Genomic DNA, 18485 nt, shown 5'->3' on the forward strand with positions numbered 1-18485 from the left:
AGTGCATCTCGGGAAACCCTCCACTAACTGGTTGTTCGTGTGTGTAGGGTCAGCCTGGAAGGCCTGTCAATAGTATTTGGTACTTAGACTGTGGCTACACCCGACACATGACAGGAGATGAGTCCCTGTTGTTTGACATCAAACCATTCGACGGTGGACATGTTTCCTTTGCTGGTGATGTAGGAGGAGAGATAAAAAAACAAGGAAAGGTCTCCAATGGTACTTTGACCTTTGATGATGTCAATCTGGTGAAACAACTCAACCACAACCTGCTCAGTGTCTCCCAAATTTGTGATAAGAAATTCTCAACCATGTTCACTGAAAATGAATGTCTTATATTAAAACCAAGTTTTAAAGTCCCTGAAGAGTGGATCATGTTGCGTACTCCGAGGCACAATGATGCCTACATTCTGGACATGAGAAGCAATATTCCATGTGTACGGCTTCTTGTTTGATATCTAAGGCCTCGGAGAACGATTCATCCTTATGGCATCGACGATTGGGTCACGTCAACTTTAAGAACTTAAATAAGTTGGTTAAAGGTGACCATGTGAGGGGTTTGCCTGATAAATCCTTTCACTGTGCTGAAAAATGTTTATCTTGTTCTAAATGCAAACAACACAAACTCCCTCACAGACCCAAGACTGTCAATTCCATAAACTCCACTCTCCAACTGTTGCACATGGACCTCTTTGGTCAAATTCAACCATTGGCAATAGGTCGAAAAGCCTATTGTCTGGTTATTACTAACGATTTTTTGCGTTTCAGTTGGACATTTCTGTTAGGGAATAAGGATGAGACATCACAATTTCTGCTCAGATTTATTGTGTTGGTTGAAAATCAAACAAACAAAAGAGTGAAGTGTATCAGGAATGACAGCGGGACAGAATTTTGCAACAAGGTTGTGAATGAATTCTGCCACAACAAGGGAATCCTTCGTTAATTCAGTGCACCTTACACTCCCGAACAAAATGGGGTGGCTGAACGACGAAACCGTACGTTGGTTGAAGCCGCTCGAACAATGCTATCTTATTCCAAACTTCCATTGATTTTCTGGGGTGAAGCCATCAATGCTGCATGCTTTACCCAGAACCGTGTGCTTCTGAATAAGAGATTGAACAAGACTCCTTATGAAGTTTTCTATGGAACTAAGCCAAGGGTGAATTTCTTCAGAACGTTTGGATCTCCCTATACCATACTCCAAACCAATGCTGGAACTTCCAAGTTTGCTGAAAAGGCGGATGAGTGCTACTTTGTTGGTTATTCTGCTGACAAAAGTGCTTATCGGGTGTACAACAAGAAAACTAGAGTAATCTTTGAGTCTTTCAATATTGATTGGCAAGAATTGAACCCAACCGATGCACACAATGGTCCTGACTAGATGTTTGATTATGAAAGTCTGTTCAAGCAGTTTCGTGGGATGTATGTGACGCCAGTTGTGCAAACAGTTTCCCCTGTTGTTTCTGCACCAGTTCAACCTGCTGATGATCAATCTATCTTGATGCAAGCTGTATTGAGAGGTCTTGAAGATGTTAATGTAGTTGCTCCTAGACCCGTACTTAATGTACCGCACGTGGCTAATCAACCAGCCCTGGTCAATAACGCTGCAGACACCACCGAGATGCCCGTTGTTGAAGACATCACTGATTCAGATACTGACTCATATGTGTCAGCTGACAATGAAGAAAATGTTCAAGTCGAACATGCAGAGCCACCTCCAGCAGAACCTAGTGTGGTGGAATCCGTTCCCACACCTCCCTCAGTAGAAGATAATCAAGGTCCTGCAGTGGAGGTTGATGCATCAAATGTGCAGGTTGATCCGAGTCTGAATGAAGCTTCTGGTAACACTGACTCAACCTCTGTTCTAGCTGTTGTTGTCCCATTCTATGACAACCTATGGGAAGGTCCCATTGCTCCAGAACACTTGGTGGATCAAGAAGAAGATGCAATTGATCCTCAACAAAGTGCTCCTGTCCATGTGACCACAATTTTTCATCCCATGGAGAGCTTGACCATTCAGCTAGAGGCAACACCAGTCGAGCATGTCGAGAAAATTCCACAGTTACCGATCCATCGTCAACATCCGACTGAGAACATCATTGGAGATCCGTCCGCTGGCATTCAAACACGTAGCACCTCTAGTACTATTAACAGATGTCTTTTTGTTTGTTTTATTTCACAAGTCGAGCCCAATGACTACAAAGTTGCATTGAAAGAGAACTCCTGGGTCGAGGCCATGCAAGAAGAGCTGTTACAGTTCAAAAAGCTGAATGTTTGGAGGCTAGTGAAGAAGCCAGAAAATAAGAAGTCGATCGGAACGAAATGGGTGTTCCGAAATAAGGAAGATGACAAGGGGGTAATCATTAGAAATAAAGCCCGGCTTGTTGTGCAAGGCTTTTGGCAATGTGAAGGACTCGATTACGATGAGGTTTATGCACCAGTAGCCAGACTAGAAGCAATCCGCATCTTTTTGGCTTACACATCCTACATGAACTTCAAAGTATATCAGATGGATGTAAAGACTGCTTTCTTATACGGGAAGGTGAAAGAAGAGATATATGTCAGTCAGCCTCTAGGTTTTGAAGTCCCAGATCATCCTGATCATGTTTACGGACTTGACAAACCACTTTATGGTCTTCACCAAGCACCTCGTGCTTGGTATGCCACACTAGCTGATCATTTAGTGAATAATGGTTACAAAAGAAGAATCGTCGATCAAACTCTCTTTGTCAAGAAGGTTAAGGGTGATCTGATTCTCGTTCAAGTGTATATTGATGATATCATCTTTGGGTCCACGAATGAGAATCCGTGCAAGGAGTTTTCTGAGATTATGCAGAAGCGATTTCCTTAGGGGAGATGACTTTCTTCTTGGGATTACAAGTTGAACAAAGAAGGACGGGACTTTAATTCATCAAGAGAAGTACGTTCATGACATTGTTCAGAAATTTGGATTTAAGGACTCAACAGCTTTCATGACACCAATTGCTACGCGACCTGTTCTCGCTCCTGATCCATTAGGAAAACCAGTCGATCAACACCTTTATAGGTCAATGATTGGTTCCCTGATGTATCTCACTGCAACCAGACCGGACATCATGCTCCCTGTTTGTTAGTGTGCCAGATATCAGTCTGACCCGAGAGAATCCCACATGACGGCTGTCAAGCGTATTTTCAGATACTTGAAGGGTAGACCACGTTTGGGTCTTTGGTATCCAAAGGAGTCTCCCTTGGAACTTCATACTTACACCGACAGTGATTATGGGAGATGCAATTTGGACAGAAAATCAACATCGGGCAGATGTCAATTCTTGGGAGATCGGTTGATCTCATGGCAGTGCAAGAAACAAGTCACTGTGTCCACCTCCACAGCAAAAGTCGAGTACATTGCCGCATCCAGCTGCTGCTCTCAAGTGATATGGATCCAACATCAGCTGTTGGATTACGGTTTGAATTTCTATGGAACCACGATCAAATGTGATAATGAGGCGGCCGTTGCAATTGTTAAACCCGGTCCAGCACTCAAAGACTAAGCACATCGACATCCGAATATACTTTATTCGTGATTGTTTTGATTGTAAGCTTGTCGATATAAAGAGGGTCCATTCTGACTTTAACTTTGCAGATCTCTTTACCAAAGCTTTTAGTCGTGCCCGATTTTTGTATCTCGTTGAGTCGTTGGGCATGATTTCTTTTGAGTAAATTTTATCTTTTGTTTTAAAATTGTAAATATTTTTAAAATATGTCACAATTTTAGAGGGAGAAAATGAGTTGACTTTAACTCACCAAAAAGATTTTAAATTTACTTTAAAAAAACCAAAACAAGTCACTTGACTTAACAAAAAGATTTTATTTTTATATATAATATTAATTTCATCTTTACTCCTACTTAAGAAAATTCCAGAAAAGTCAAAGAGTATTATCCCGCTTAGAGGGAGCTCCTTCGTAGAGGGAGTCGAAGATTTAAAATTTTCAATTAAGAATTTGATCCGACCCTATGGAAAGTGATAGTACATTGGTCTGAAATGATCCTAGCGCATGAAAAAAGTAGATCAAAAGGCTACAAGGTCATTCATCAATGTGTAGATAGGCTTGACAAACAAGTAAGTGTTGAGTGATATAAACTTAAACTATTGTCTATGCTAATGGTTTTACGTTTATGAAGTGATTGCATGATTCCGTTAAGGTCATATCAATGAAGGACGAAATGTAATTACACATGTCATACCCAAGCCTCTCTTTACCTGATCACAGTTGTCTTACGAAATAAGCATCAATTTTAATTTTTATTTGAGTCAAGAAAAGCCTCATAGAAAGGCAAGATAAAGAAAATCAAAAGAGTCAAGAAAAGAAAAGGAAAAACAGAAAAGAAAAAGAAAAATCAAGAAAAAGAGTCGAAAAAGAGTCACTTAGGATTTCAATTTCTGCTTATTTCTTCATTTATTTTGATTCAAGCCTTAGACTTTTTCTGTTTGTAGTCATACAAGATCTGATTGTTTATGCCCTGAATCTTCTGCTTTATTTTAACTTTTCTAGATCGAGTCAAGTGTGCAAAGCACAAAGTGTCGTGTGTACAATGTACAAAGTGTCTAGTATGTCAATAAGAGTACTGTGATCAACTAAGAAAGGTTCAAGTCAAGTTGAGGTGATATGTCAACACAAACTAAGCCCGAGGTATGATGGAATCAGTAACATGTCTGATTAAGTGGGGACCACATAAGTATCGTGCCTAATTGAACATTAAATGTATCACTTTGCATCAAAACACTTGTCAAGTTAAACAAAAGGACAATATCTACAGTCGGTGATGAAATTGTGACATAATAATATCAAAATGGAAACGCGATCTAGGGCTTTGCAAATCAATATGATTCCATGTTGTGATCTTTCTCACAAAAATATTAAAATCATTAGAAAATTTTGTAAATATTATCGATATATAATATTAATTTCATCTTTATTCCTATATTTTATTGTTTATTTTGATTTTGTTTTATTTTAGTTTCAACTTCAAAATGTTATTTTTATATTTTCATTAATTTTAAAATATATGAAAATGCCAAAAAAATTTTGAGTTTTTATTATGTTTGTACATATTTTGTTAAACTTTATTTCATTCAAAATAATGTGTTTTGTTGTCAAGGTCATTCATGCAAAGTTCGTTGAAAATCTGGGACTTAAATAAATCATTTACAAGTTGAGGGACTAAAATTGGGAGGGCCTATGAACAATTTCTTCTTAACCTTCGAGAGGGTCTGTGAACGAATCTTATTCGTTTTAGCTTTTGTGCAGTTGTACATGGACAGGTGGATCAAGATCAAGTCTGCTTGGAGTTGCAGATGCTGAAGCGCTTAAAAGAAAACGAGAACGTGAAAGTTGGTGATTGAATCTGAAAAATGAACTGACTTTATCTGAAGACAAGGAAAGAAACCAATCGGCACAAGAAAGTCAACAAGAGAAAATTAGATGTCGAGCCTCCCGCATCTGATGTTTCTAAATTTGCTGTTGCCGATCATTCCCAGAAAATAAGATTGAAATTCAAGTCTACAAAACCGGAAAATAAAGATTTGTCCAAAATCCAATCTGGTTCAAGATCCTGGATCAAGACAAGTACTTAGTTTTAAGAAATAAAGACGAAGCAAAGAACTTAACGAAGGTTTCTCGACATACTCAATCCTAGAGGGAGATTGTAGTCCAATATTCTATATTGTTTTTAGGATTGTGTATGTCGCTTAACTTGCTTTAGTCGGTGTATTACGTACTCGGTACGTTTATTTTGTATGTATTGGAGAAATGGGGACCTTATAAAAGGGACACTTTACCATTTCTCCAAAAACTTTAACCCCTTTCACAACTCAAGAGAAACAACTTTTGGAAATAAACTCTTTCTCTCTCTTCATCTTTTCTCTCTTTCAGAATAACAAAACTAAGATCCGAGATCCGAGTGTCGTTGGTGATTTTAGCTAACCAACAACACGGATTGATCCAAGTCAAGTTGTGAGATCCATCTAGAGGACCTACACTATTATTTATCATAGATTCATAGTGTGTTCAAATAAGCACCTAAACTCAACTTTTCGATAGTTCTTATCTATTATTAATTACTGCATAAAATATATAATTAGAAAACGACTTTACACTAACGTCATAAATCATCAAGAAATTGTCAAAGTACCTGAGATTACACCCATAACACAATATGGTTTTGACGGCTCAAACCCAGTGGTAATCAGCTCTCCGGTCCCAGGTACTTTCTACACATATTGAGCACCAAGTTATTTACATGAGTTTGTATTTTAAAGAACATTCTTCATGCCACGCAATATTATGTTCGCTTAATGTAGAAAGTAAATTAAAGCAACCTTTGGATGGGATGTGAAAGGTCGGGACCAAGCTCCATTCAGGTTCCAATTACCGTAAGTTTCAAGGCTACTTAGATCTATCTCTTGTGGCACATAATTCTCAGCAACAGAATAATACTTTCCTCCATGTTCAAAAACATTAGTGTTGCTCATAATTTTGTTAACTATGCCAAATCTCAACTGCAGAAGTCAACGAACCAAGTCACTAGAAAATTCTGATTCTAAAGGTTTAACAGTTGTAGAAGAAATCCTTCCCTAGCTCATTGAAGCCTTATTAAAATATGTCTTCACAACTTGGACAGTCAAGTTATGAACTTATGATTTGCATCTTTAAAGTTCTTTTTTCCTAGTAAAGCATGTATCTAGTCGAGTTAATGTTTTAGCAAACAAAATTGTTTCAAGAATATTTTGAGCTTTGATCGTGTTATGTCTATCATCCTTTGTTTCTTGCTTATGCTAATCAAATCATTGTTGAATCTCATCAGTTATAGTTGAGATGTGTATGTTTTGTAGTTTGGAATGCTATTGGATAGTCTACTGAATCGTGCGTGATCACTATCATATTAATATACTTTGATGGAACTCTTCGAAATCTTAATCGGGATAATTCAGAATCAAAACTAGAGCAACTATGTTTTTTTTTTCACAGCCCAAATAAACTAAAAAAAAATCAATAGGTCAAAAGAGCATATCTTGATCAAAGCTCTTGTCTCTTGGTCACGCTACTATTTTTTCCTAACAAGAGACAAAACCTTAATATTCAAACTTTGCCTTCTTCCTTGACTAGCTAGGTGCCCACGCACACTACTACACAAATGAGCAAAAGTGACCAAAATTTGCGACCGACCAAAATGGTCGTAAAATTAGCGACCGTACTTGTGACCAAAACTAAATTAGTCGCAAAATTAGCGACCAAATTCAAATTGGTCGCAAAATTTGCTATCAAAACCAAATCGGTTGCAAAATTAGCGACCTAACTTTTTCAATTGTTAATCGGTCGCAAATGTAGCGACCGAATTTATTTCAGTTGCATATGCGGTCGCTAATTTAAAACTTAAAAAAATAAATAAAATGAAAAATAATTTGGTCACAAAATCGGTCGCAAATTTTCCGACTGAAATTGGTTGGTTGCAAAAGAAACAACCAAAACATGACATCGAACGCGTAACTGGTTTACCGTTTTTGTACGTGCGTGGCTTCACAATAGTACCCGCGTAACCCGAAGGTAGTATGCTCGTAACGCGGCATTAGAAGCTTAACCAGTGTTAGTAAGCACATCACTCAACAATTGTATGCGCGCAATCAGGTGTTGGTGCGCACGTAACGATACATTGAACTCATCTTGACCCGCAACCCGTTCCACCTGACACTGTTTTAACCCGAAATTCGTTCTAACTTGACCCCTTTTGACCCGAACCCTTCCTAACCCGACCCAAACCAAATTAACCCTTTTGTATCGACCCATTCCAACCTTAACCTTTTAGACCTATGACCCAAACTGTAGAACCCGCCCGCCCCGTTTGCCGGTCCTTAATGGTAGTCACGTAACACGTTAAGTTTTTAAAATGAAAAGCGTATAACAATACCATACTCAAATTAAAGAAAATAAAAAATACTCGTTTTTATAGTAAAATGCTTTTAAAAATATTAACGTGTGAAAAAATTTATAAGCGTTTAAAAGTCGTGGGGGTAATTGTTTTAAAATAAGGGATATATATTTAACTATTTTATAAATTAACAAAATGTGATTAAAGTTAAAGTACCACACTTGCAATTATTTTTTAATAAATTAAAATCAACTATGCATGATTTTGCTAAAAGACAAAATTGTTAAAAGACAAAGTTGCACCTAAAATGTCTTCGGTAGCATTTGGTATGCTGGAATGATAGAGGGAATGGAATTATTCATTGCGTATGAATGAAAAAAATGGTGTTTGGTTGCTCAATGGAATGGAATCATTCATTACACTTGAAATCCCATTCCATCAAAACCATTCCTTCCCAATCCCCTTCCTTTTTTTCCATTCAATTCTTCTTTCACACTACTTCTCAGCAACACCACCACCTAACAACAACAATCACCACTGCCATCGCCACCACCAACACCTAACCGCCATCGTCGCCACCACGACCGCCTCTGCCACCACCACCTTACCACCAGGGCAACCACCACCACCGCTGCCGCCACCATCGTCGTCGTAACCACCGCAAACTGTCATCGTTGTTGCCTGACCATCACTGCCACCACCACTGTCGCTGCCTGACCACCACCCCCGTCGCCGCCACCCTACCATCACCATCGCTACCAAAGCTACCACTGCTTGGCCACCGCCACTGCCACCCGCAGCACCACCGTCGCCACTACCACCACCATTTTCGTTGCCGAAGCTAACACCACCACCATCGCATTTGTAGTTTTTTTTTTTGTATAAAAATTTATTTTGAGATATGAGTGTTTTTGTTATTTATATTTCATTCGTACAATTTTTTTGGATACAAAACAACATAAAGTAATAATTTATTTCATTCCCGTAGATTAACCAAACAAGACAAAGGAATGGTAATGATCCATTTCATTCCCTTGTCCATTCCATTTCTTTTCATATTCCATTCATCCTTCATTTTATTATCTCCAACCAAACATACCTTAATCTTATGCATTATTGTTTGTACTTAAAGCAACAAGTTTGGTACCCTTAAAAATTAAGAGGTCTCTCACTCATGCTTTATATATAGTATATTAATAAAAATCTCCTGCTAGCTAACAAGACTACTGTCAGTGCTACACGTTGGTGATGCAGTAACTAATCGCTTTCAAATAAGGCTGTAAACGAACCGAACGAACACGAACAAGACCTTGTTCATGTTCGCTCGTTAAGAAAATAATACGTTCATGAACGGTTCACGAACACTTACCGAACAAGATTTTATGTTCGTGTTCGTTCATTAAGGAAATTAATGTGTTCACGAACGATTCACGAACACAAATAAAATCGGAAAAGCCTAGAGATTGAGACTGATGTATTCATCAATGTTAATAATGAAAGCCTGTAAACGAATCGAATGAACACGAAAAATGGCATGTTCGTATTATTTCATTTAACTTTAAAAGAACACAGACACTTAATTGAACTTATATTTATGTTCATGTTCGTTTATTTAAAAAGGGATATTTGTGTTCGTTTGTTTAAAATCTAAACGAACATAACTGAACAAAGTTAAACAAACATACATGAACAAATGTAAATGAACACAACAAACATAAACGAACTTAAATGAAAACACCTAAATGAACACAAATTAACAAATATAAAACATTTAAGCAGATGACCTATCTAGATAATATTTAATTATTTTCTATTAATACATAAACGAACATAAATGAACAGACATAAATGAACATATAAACGAACATTCATGAACATAAATGAACGAACGGAACATGTGTTCATGTTCGTTCGTTTAATTAAACGAACACAAGTTTTTTGTTCAAGTTCGTTCGTTTATAAATAAACGAACATAAACGAACTTCCTGCCGAACGGTTCACGAATGTTCATCGAACGTTTGGTTCGTTTACAAGCCTACTTTCAAACAAATAAACAAAAACTGTAAAATACCGATCGCCAGTGACTAGGTATCATAGAACCCTACCGGAGATCACCTCTTTCTTCCCTGCGACGATCAGAACTAGCGACGGACTAGCGGTGTTGCGATAGCAACAACAAGTTACTGTGGCAGCGAGAATCAAACGGAAGTGACGACGGAACCCTAGCGACTGCTAGCTGTGACGCGGAGGTGAAAGAGGCAATTCAGCGTGTTCTTCGTGTGATCCCGATCGAGAATAAAAGCTCTAATACCACTTGTTAGTATTAACGCACACACGAAACCGAATACAAACACGAAATCAATAAATGAGCACGAGGATTTAAAGTGATTCGGTCTAAACTGACCTACGTCCACGGGTTGCAACAAGGTATTCTTTATTGAGTGAAAATGATTACAAGTGCATAGCAATCATATACATAGAGATTAATCTAGGATTTGCGTCTTACTAAACAAGAAATCTAAACTCCGGCTGCCCACACCCGTCTTTTCTTTTGACTTCAAATAATAAACCGGGCCTAAACAAAAAGGCCTACGAACCCAACAATATCTACTCTAGGGCAAGCGCCTCATTCAAATTAATTGAAATTCCCTCATTCAAATGCCTAGCGTGTGACAATAAACACAAAACATATAAAACACTTATTCTTTGGTTGTTTTGTTGTGTACAATAGGGCTAGAAATTTATAGCACTGCTCTTGAAGACGACATGACTCAACACGTAGTTAAACGGGCTAGTGGTTGGGGTAAACGGGTTTGGCTCATGAATGAATCGATGCATTGATGCCACAATTAAAAATGCGTCTAAAAGGGTTCATCCGCTTAACTCATTGACTTGTGCTTTCAACTCATATATGGATGACTCTGTTATGTGCCAACCTCATGTGTTTATGGACCAAGTCATCCGTTTGTTTTATTAATTACGTCATGTTTTTTTAATTAGTTATGTTTGTTGAGTTGGTTAAGGATGGATAATGGGTGGTTAAACTCTTCCATGTTCACCATGTTTAAGTAGCAATCTAGGAGTCACGTTCTAGTAGTGGTTTTTTATTTGTAATCCTTATTTAAGGATCGGTTCTAGTAATGGTTGTTTATTTGTAATCCTTATTTAAGGATCGTTTCTGAAGTTAATTAATGAATTATGAATAAAAATGAAATGAAAATCTATTCTTCTTGTCTAATTGCTTTCTGTCTTCTTTCTCTTTCTTTGGTTAAATTGAAGAAACCACAACAGACTCTGTTTTCAATTCGTAACTCATGCATCCAATCTAACCATCGTATCTTTGGATTGAGTCGCATCGAATATATATGGATTACTTTATATGCTTTGAGGTGTGATTTTGGAGGTGTGTTGATCAAATTGGCAGCCCTATGTTTATATTAGTTGGCCTATACAAGTTTAATCTAGAGTGTTTTATATTAGTCTATACATGTAATCTAGTTTATTCTTATAAATAACTAGGACATTTCTAAGGAGATTTTCATAATTCTAAGCCTTTCCAACGTCTTCCTTCACAATTATTTGAGTCATGACCCCTCAAAAATGTCCTAGCAATTTTCAATTTCTACATAGCAATCAATAATATTGATGGGTCGTGACACAAAGCTATGTAGTGCGTTTTTCTTTTCATGTGCATGATAAACAATAGAAAAAAGAAAATTAAACTAGACTGAATAGAATAGATTTGTAAACCAAGCCATGTATCTGCTTTAATTATGCAACTCATCAGACTTCTCAAGTGACCGACTTACTAAAGTGCCTTCGCTTTCATAGAACTTTTTTTCAACTGTTTAAAAGTAAGATTAAGTTGTCAGAATATTATGATTTTAGATAGTGTTATCAGTAGGAGGTGGGCAAACATGAAACTTCCTCATCAAGATGGAAATCATACCAAATTCAATATTGTGGATGCCAAAGCAGCTATTGGATCTCCCGATACAACCGGAAGAAAACAAGGCCTCTTCCTATCACGTTCCATCTTATATGTTTCTGTTTCCACATATCTATTTTTGTAGCAAAAGCTCCAATTTCCTTCTGCACTTTTAGTGAAATATAGAGCATGAAGCATCCCTTCTCCTTCAATCCATATGTTGTCTGTTTTTCCAAACACAGATACCGCATATTTTAAACCTCCAAATAGAGGATTTGCACCTGCATATGATCAGGATTATTGAACGTTCATGAAAAATAACTTGTCGATCTTAACGGTGACAAATCTTCACATTAATTATTATATATTTTTAAATAACTTGCCTCCATAATTATTTACATATAACCTTGTTTGGCTCATGTATGTATTTGTAGTGTGTGTTTTGTGGCCAAAAAATGAAGAGGCAATGTTATATATATATTCTTAGTGATCAAACTTCCCTTTTTTGTAAAAATAAATAATTAAAGTATGCATGATATATGGAAATTCTAATAAGTAAGCACCATTTCTAATGTAAACACCCTCCGGAAAATCTTCTGGAATTTCTCCCTGACCACAATCAACTTTTACTCGTTCTTCTCTCTCCTCAACAGGAGAGAAGTTTTTCTGCAAATAAATAATTTCATAACAAAAGGTTGTTAATTCATTTCTTTTTGTTTTTTTTTTCAACAAGACAAGATTAGCAACCTCCTTCCCTTCTTTCAATAATATTAGTAACAAAGATGAAGAAAAAAATAAGAACGCTAAGTACAATAGCACAAGATACATATTGGGTGCGCAACAATTACTTCACATGGTTGGTTTGTTAAGTTCCGAAGTCTGAGTGACTTAGTGTACGTAGAAGACTTGCTAACCTTGGCCATTGCGAAGTTCCTTCTATGTTGTTTTGGTAGTTTGGAAAGATAAATGGATGTCTCTTTGAATCATGAGAATCACTTTCGAATTAAAGTATATATGCAAATCGGAATACTAAAAGAGAAACAAGAATGAGTATGTGTTTCTCCGTCGTGAAAACGTGTCCAGAAATAGACCAATGACTTTTGTTCTATAGTTGGTGAACTAACCGTATGACCATATCATAACATTTAGCTGAAAAAACACAATGATTCGTGAAAGAGTGTATTAGCTGACTGTTGATGGTTAAAAGAGTTGCTATATAGTTATTTGGTTATCTTCAATAGAATAACTCTAGTTTATTATATTGTGTACATTTTCTTGCACTTCAATTTTATTTTGTTCTTGCCTATGAATCGTTCTGGGATTACTTTGATTGTTAGTACAAACACGATTTGACAACCCAGTCTTCAAAAACACAATGGGAGACAAGTCTAGATTTCAGGTTATTACTCTAGTCCAACATGACAAAAACTTATTGATTTGCTAACGTCCCATCAATACATGATTTGTATTTACATTCAAGCTGGGAAATAATATACCTGAGATGGAAGCATGGGTTGGTCAACAAATTTAAAGAGAGAGTCTACAAGAGTGTTTAAAATTGCTAAAGGAGCCATCTTGATGGATCTACTAGCTTCGGTAATTTTATTAAGCTTTGATAGTTCCATATCTTGTATCAGGGGCTGTTTGTCAATTGAAAAAAAAAATTATGTATATATTGCTTAACAATGGTTTATATATTGTGTGAGTTTAATACATACCTTGACGGCACTTGACAGTGCAGTCCTGAGATATCCAACTCCAGAAGTGATGGGACGATTATGATTATTGGTTGAACATGTTACACAAGAGAGTACACATCTTGATGTTGCCATATCTCTCTCTCTCCCTCCCTGTTCTATGATGAAGCTTTTATAACAAAAACAAGGTACGAAGTTGGTAGAACAGTATCTGATAGGTATGTATTTGTCAAAAAGTTGTACTAATTGAAAGAACTTTGATAGATGGAATGTTCGATGCAGTACATATAAGAGTCTATAAATAATATCCCTCTCAATAAAGGAAAAACATAATGAAAATTTAATTTGCACAAAAGTTTTATCTATAAAAATAACCAATAAAAACATACTTTTTTTTATATTACATCAATGTTTATGCCAACTTCATGGAGGTCCCAAGCAACAAATAGTTTATGTTTAATGTGGTGTAATTTAAAAGTTGATAGGAGTACGTTAAAAAAAATATCATGCCGAAACTCGAGCCCCTACCTCTTGGTTATTCATGAACAAAGTTCATGAAATTAAAGATTTTATTCATGAACAACATTTACAAGCATATAAAATAAGTTAAGTACTTAAGGTTTCTAGGTTAGTACTTCTAACTTTTTCGACAATTTATGAGATTAAAGTGCACTTGGGAATCTTTTTTCATTTTTTTTTTCATATGTGTAGAATCAAAACTTGTCTTATATGTGAAAATTAGCGTTCACATATAACCAATAGACATATTTGTGACTTTTTTTTAAAACCCCAAGCTTTTCAAGTTGCATTTAGAATACAACTAATGTCACTTTCTTAATCCATGTGAGTTTAGTCAAGTTGGAGGAATTTTGAATAAAATATTCACAATGTTAGAATCAGGATAAGATGGCTGCCTTGTATCCTCAGTAGGGTGATTTCTTGATTAATTGGGCGAGTCCTAGCGGTTGAACATGTAAAGCCAGACCGGTTGTCAACTTGCCCTTGGAGTAAAGAGTAAAGACTAGTGTTCCGGTTTTAACTTATGTAAGTTGGCATATCGAAGGAATCTTGAAATATTCATATTATAATCATAATTATAACTATAATTATATCTATAGATAAATATTGAATCCTGTTGTCGTAAGAAGGCTATTGATCCACTTGGTGGCGACTAGACCAAGTTTTAGTAATGAACAATTTTTTTTCGTTTTAAATTATTTTATGTTATGTTTTTAGGACCGACGGAATTTCCGTCAACGTAACTGAAATCGAAAAAATTCGTGTCAACTCACCAGGATTTTACCGACTGAATAACGTCGCTTTTAAAGATGTTACTTTTTTGTATCATAACGAGTATTTTGGGTTTTTACTAATTTAATTTTTGGGATTAGTGTTAGTACCGTAACGAAACTAGCTGATACCAACCAAATTCATGTTGATTTGATCATAAGTTATATTTGTTTTTTGTAATATGTAAACTTTTTGTTGTTATAACTTATAAGCTATACAAATGTTGCTATTGTTTATTGTGTTATGAGATCAGTGTTTTCAATTAAGTGTTGTAATGGTATCGTAACGAATTTATCCCATAATGCACTACCGCAACACGAAGGTTACAAACCTAGTTAGGTATTAAATTTGAAGAAAATAGCCAAGGATGTCTTTGTCATGCATTATTATCTTATGCGCATTTTGTTGGCATACGTAACGAATATGTAGGAATAAAAGTTGGTGTGATTTTTTTTTTTTTTTTTTGGTGTGTTTTAATGTTATTAAGTTATTTTGGGTAATCAGGAATTATTTACAGACCAAACGAGAAACTATGATAAACTTTAATTTGATACAAATTAGGTGTTGAGTACATGCTCATTCAATATTATTATAAGGTTGGTAAGGAAAATGCTTTCAGGCTATAAGATTGAAGAGGCACCGCCCTATTGGAGTTAGCGTCCTTGCGAGGCCAAGGAGCTAGCATTGATGCCTCCGACAAAGTGAATGATCATGCAGCTACATTGATGCTTCCAACAAAAAAGTAATCAAAATCACTAAATCGTAAAGGCTAGCATCAAAGAATGAAACAAGTTAATCAATTCTCTTAAACCAAGTAAATAAATACCAACAAGAGTTGCTAACCTAATTGAATACTCGATGATTGGTGTCGAAGCCTGACACATGAGACATTTTAGGGCCTTTTCACCTTAGATAGCTAGGGTGAGAAAACCATAAAAGAGTTTAGAACATTTTCACCTTAGATAACTAGAGTGAGAAGGGTGCTGAATCCACAAAGATTTGATGAATGGAACTTTAAAGTGGACATAAAATAGATTGGTTGGACTTTGGCGAATTCACTTTCAAGCTATCTTCTCTTTTCCAACAAGGTTCGGACTGTTCGAACAGCTCTATGAAGGTGTTGACAACAATAAGGCGGAATTGCGTATTACAAGAATAAAAATTGGGTTTTAAGTGAACCATGTGACCTGGGAATTTCATATTGAATTGAGTTTTTGTTCGCAGTTTAGTTCGACCTCTTTATAGAGTGCTTCTTAACATGAACTTGAATTGAGGGTCCGAGTAGGAGGGATGCCCTCCACGATAATCGGAAAAACCCTGTAGCTTTAAAAGAGGACATAGCAGTAGGTTTCAACTTTCAATAAATCACCTAAAACCCAATTTAAAGCAAAATAATAAGTTACTAACACCATCCACAATGACTATGATACACACCCCTAATATACTATTATTCTTCCTTTCTGGTCTTTTATATGCATTACAAAGTACAAAACATACAACAGCAGCCTTTAAATACCCATAAACCTCCACCGCAGAAACTATGACTTCTATCTGCAAATTTTGATGACAATAAATAAGTAATCATTACGTAAAACAACCGTGCTATTTGTAAAACAATGTGGGAGTCGCTTACAAGTTTAGGAGCTCATACCTTAAATTCAGGTACAAAAGAAAAGCATTGATCTTTCGTGTATTATTACTTGTCTGGATGAGCACGTTTGGCCTTGCGACGCTGTTGGTTTGGCTGGCGAGTTGGTCTTTTAGCCTTTTTACTGCGTTTCAAGAAAATTGAAAAATGATTTGTACTCTTGAGCAAAAGATATTAATAGAAGTTCTTTATTCCAAGATTGCTTTATATAGATTTCTAAAAATAAACTAGACTTACAAAAAGATTGCCGACAAAGTTTTGAGCAGGATTAAAATAGGCAGCACCAACAAGGCAGAGGCCTGCAACATATATACAGTCGTCCAACTTTTAGTTTTCTCTACAATCCACACACACACACACACATATATATATAGAGAGAGAGAGACATACAGTAAACCAAACCAACTCCTTAGTTGCAATAGCACTGCTAATTTCATGTTTTTTCAGTGATTCTTTAATGGCGCCTTGAACCTTGAGTAGTACAGATATTGGACATGATTAAAACAATAATCAGAAGCTTGTGTGTCACTTAATGAAGACAAAAAGGTATGCCTTAAAATACAATTATACACAATGAATAGTATGCAATATCGCAATATATGTAGATAAACTTGTAAAGACACGAGGACAAACAAGATACCACACCCTTTTGAGGTTGTATTCTATACCTGGTTATGGTATTTAGTAGCTGATTCAAGAAACTTCCCATAAGCTATAACTGCTTCCTCTGTGTAAGGCGCCACCATTTCCCGAGCTTTATCAAGATGAGGTTTTGTTGCAGTGGCAATCGGGTCAATGTATGGCTTGGATGCCTTCTTCACAGTCTGTCATCAAGTAATTTTCTAATTAAAACACGCTAAAACAAACATATATAAAATGTACACATTTAAGCAATGTAGAAATAACTTCGTGTTGATTAAAACATACCTGAAAGTGAGGGTTGACAACTTCCTTGATTTTGATCATGTGTGGAGTTACAGTATCCTTGGTTTGAATATAAACTTCTTTTGTCTTTTTGGTTAGTGATTGTAGTTGCGGTTCAACAGTAGTTACTACCAACACCCATCGTTCTTTAGCAGCTGGGATCCATTTCTGTGTAAATTTAAAAATATACAAAATAAAAGCTAATATAAAGTGATCATATACACAAACACTATTTAAAAAATAAACGAAAGTCAGAAAGTCACTTACAGTTTTGATTGTCTGCACGTGAGGTTCTGCCCATTTTTCAACTTGTGCTTTTTTCTCCAAAGTCTGACCAAAAAGATTAAACCTTTGCATGTCTTCTCACAAAGACAAAAAAAAATGAACAATTTAACCAAAATGAGTGTAACACGTTTTAAGAAATGGTACATGCAACATTGCTTGCTGCATATATACCTTTTGCTTAAGTGACTCAAAAGCAGGTTTTCCATGTTCTTTCCAGTGGCTGTTCACATGAGACTGCAAGATAACAATATAGTCAACCCGAGTCTTTTGAGCACAAGTTGCAAACTAAAATAACTACCTGAAAACCAACCAAATGAGCTGCGAGCCAAGGTGGCAACCATGCACCATGAACCTAAATACAGTTTACAGAACATGGAATAAGGTTTCTAAAATGCAAGTATAGAGTAAAGAAAAATGTACATGTGAAAGAGCTAATGGCATTGTGAAATAGCTAAGTTTCAGGTTATACCTCAGTCAGTTCTTTAATTTTCGATGTTGCTTCAAATTTAGCCTTTTTAAGTTCCTCCTGCATATGATTATGCATGTAAATACATTGAACATTTTCATATTCTCACCAATATATCAAACATCATTGTTGTGGACAAACCTCCGCAATTTTTAAAGCACGCCCTGTTTTGTGAAGTTTTGTCTTCTGTTCATCAACAACTTGTTGAAGCTGAAACATAAGATAGAATAACAAAACAAAGATGTATATGTTTTAGTCACAAAAAAAGAGGTAAAAGTTCAGGACTAAAAAGGACCATTAACAGAAAAGATGGTTTGGCAAGAAGATCATCACAAGACGTT

At 36.1% G+C, this 18485-nt stretch overlaps 2 protein-coding genes across 2 annotated transcripts in view; both read right to left on the bottom strand.

Moving 5' to 3' along the window:
- Positions 1-13742, bottom strand: part of LOC143548403 (carotenoid 9,10(9',10')-cleavage dioxygenase 1-like) — a 30974-nt gene extending 17232 nt beyond the window's left edge. The window contains exons 1-6 of the mRNA XM_077039584.1: positions 13553-13742; positions 13331-13474; positions 12398-12500; positions 11856-12115; positions 6360-6539; positions 6173-6251 (exon numbers count right to left, since the gene is read on the bottom strand). Coding sequence (XP_076895699.1) covers positions 6173-6251; positions 6360-6539; positions 11856-12115; positions 12398-12500; positions 13331-13474; positions 13553-13666 — 880 coding nt within the window. The 5' untranslated portion in view covers positions 13667-13742. The remainder of the gene's footprint in view (positions 1-6172; positions 6252-6359; positions 6540-11855; positions 12116-12397; positions 12501-13330; positions 13475-13552) is intronic.
- A 2714-nt stretch (positions 13743-16456) lies between these two features.
- Positions 16457-18363, bottom strand: LOC143548421 (uncharacterized). The gene is made up of 10 exons (XM_077039601.1): positions 18286-18363; positions 18148-18204; positions 17977-18030; positions 17850-17912; positions 17661-17723; positions 17397-17561; positions 17138-17293; positions 16860-16940; positions 16707-16768; positions 16457-16593 (listed from the first exon to the last, which is right to left on the bottom strand). Exons 1-10 carry the CDS (start codon positions 18361-18363, stop codon positions 16518-16520), a joined length of 855 nt encoding a protein of 284 aa, XP_076895716.1. The 3' UTR covers positions 16457-16517.
- Positions 18364-18485: the final 122 nt, after the last annotated feature.

This window comes from Bidens hawaiensis, unplaced genomic scaffold, assembly GCF_021521415.1.
Source record: "Bidens hawaiensis isolate Kalapana, Puna unplaced genomic scaffold, B.hawaiensis_p1.1 tig00015117_1, whole genome shotgun sequence".
Lineage (NCBI taxonomy): Eukaryota > Viridiplantae > Streptophyta > Magnoliopsida > Asterales > Asteraceae > Bidens > Bidens hawaiensis.

What these genes read in the sequence shown, in the direction of transcription:
- LOC143548421 (XM_077039601.1), bottom strand. Translation starts at nt 18,363, where the DNA reads ATGTTTCAGCTTCAACAAGTTGTTGATGAACAGAAGACAAAACTTCAC. An exon ending in GTGCTTTAAAAATTGCGGAG is followed by an intron (nt 18,205 to 18,285) that starts GTTTGTCCACAA and finishes AATCATATGCAG; the next exon opens with GAGGAACTTAAAAAGGCTAA. An exon ending in TTGAGTCACTTAAGCAAAAG is followed by an intron (nt 17,724 to 17,849) that starts GTATATATGCAG and finishes CTTTTTGGTCAG; the next exon opens with ACTTTGGAGAAAAAAGCACA.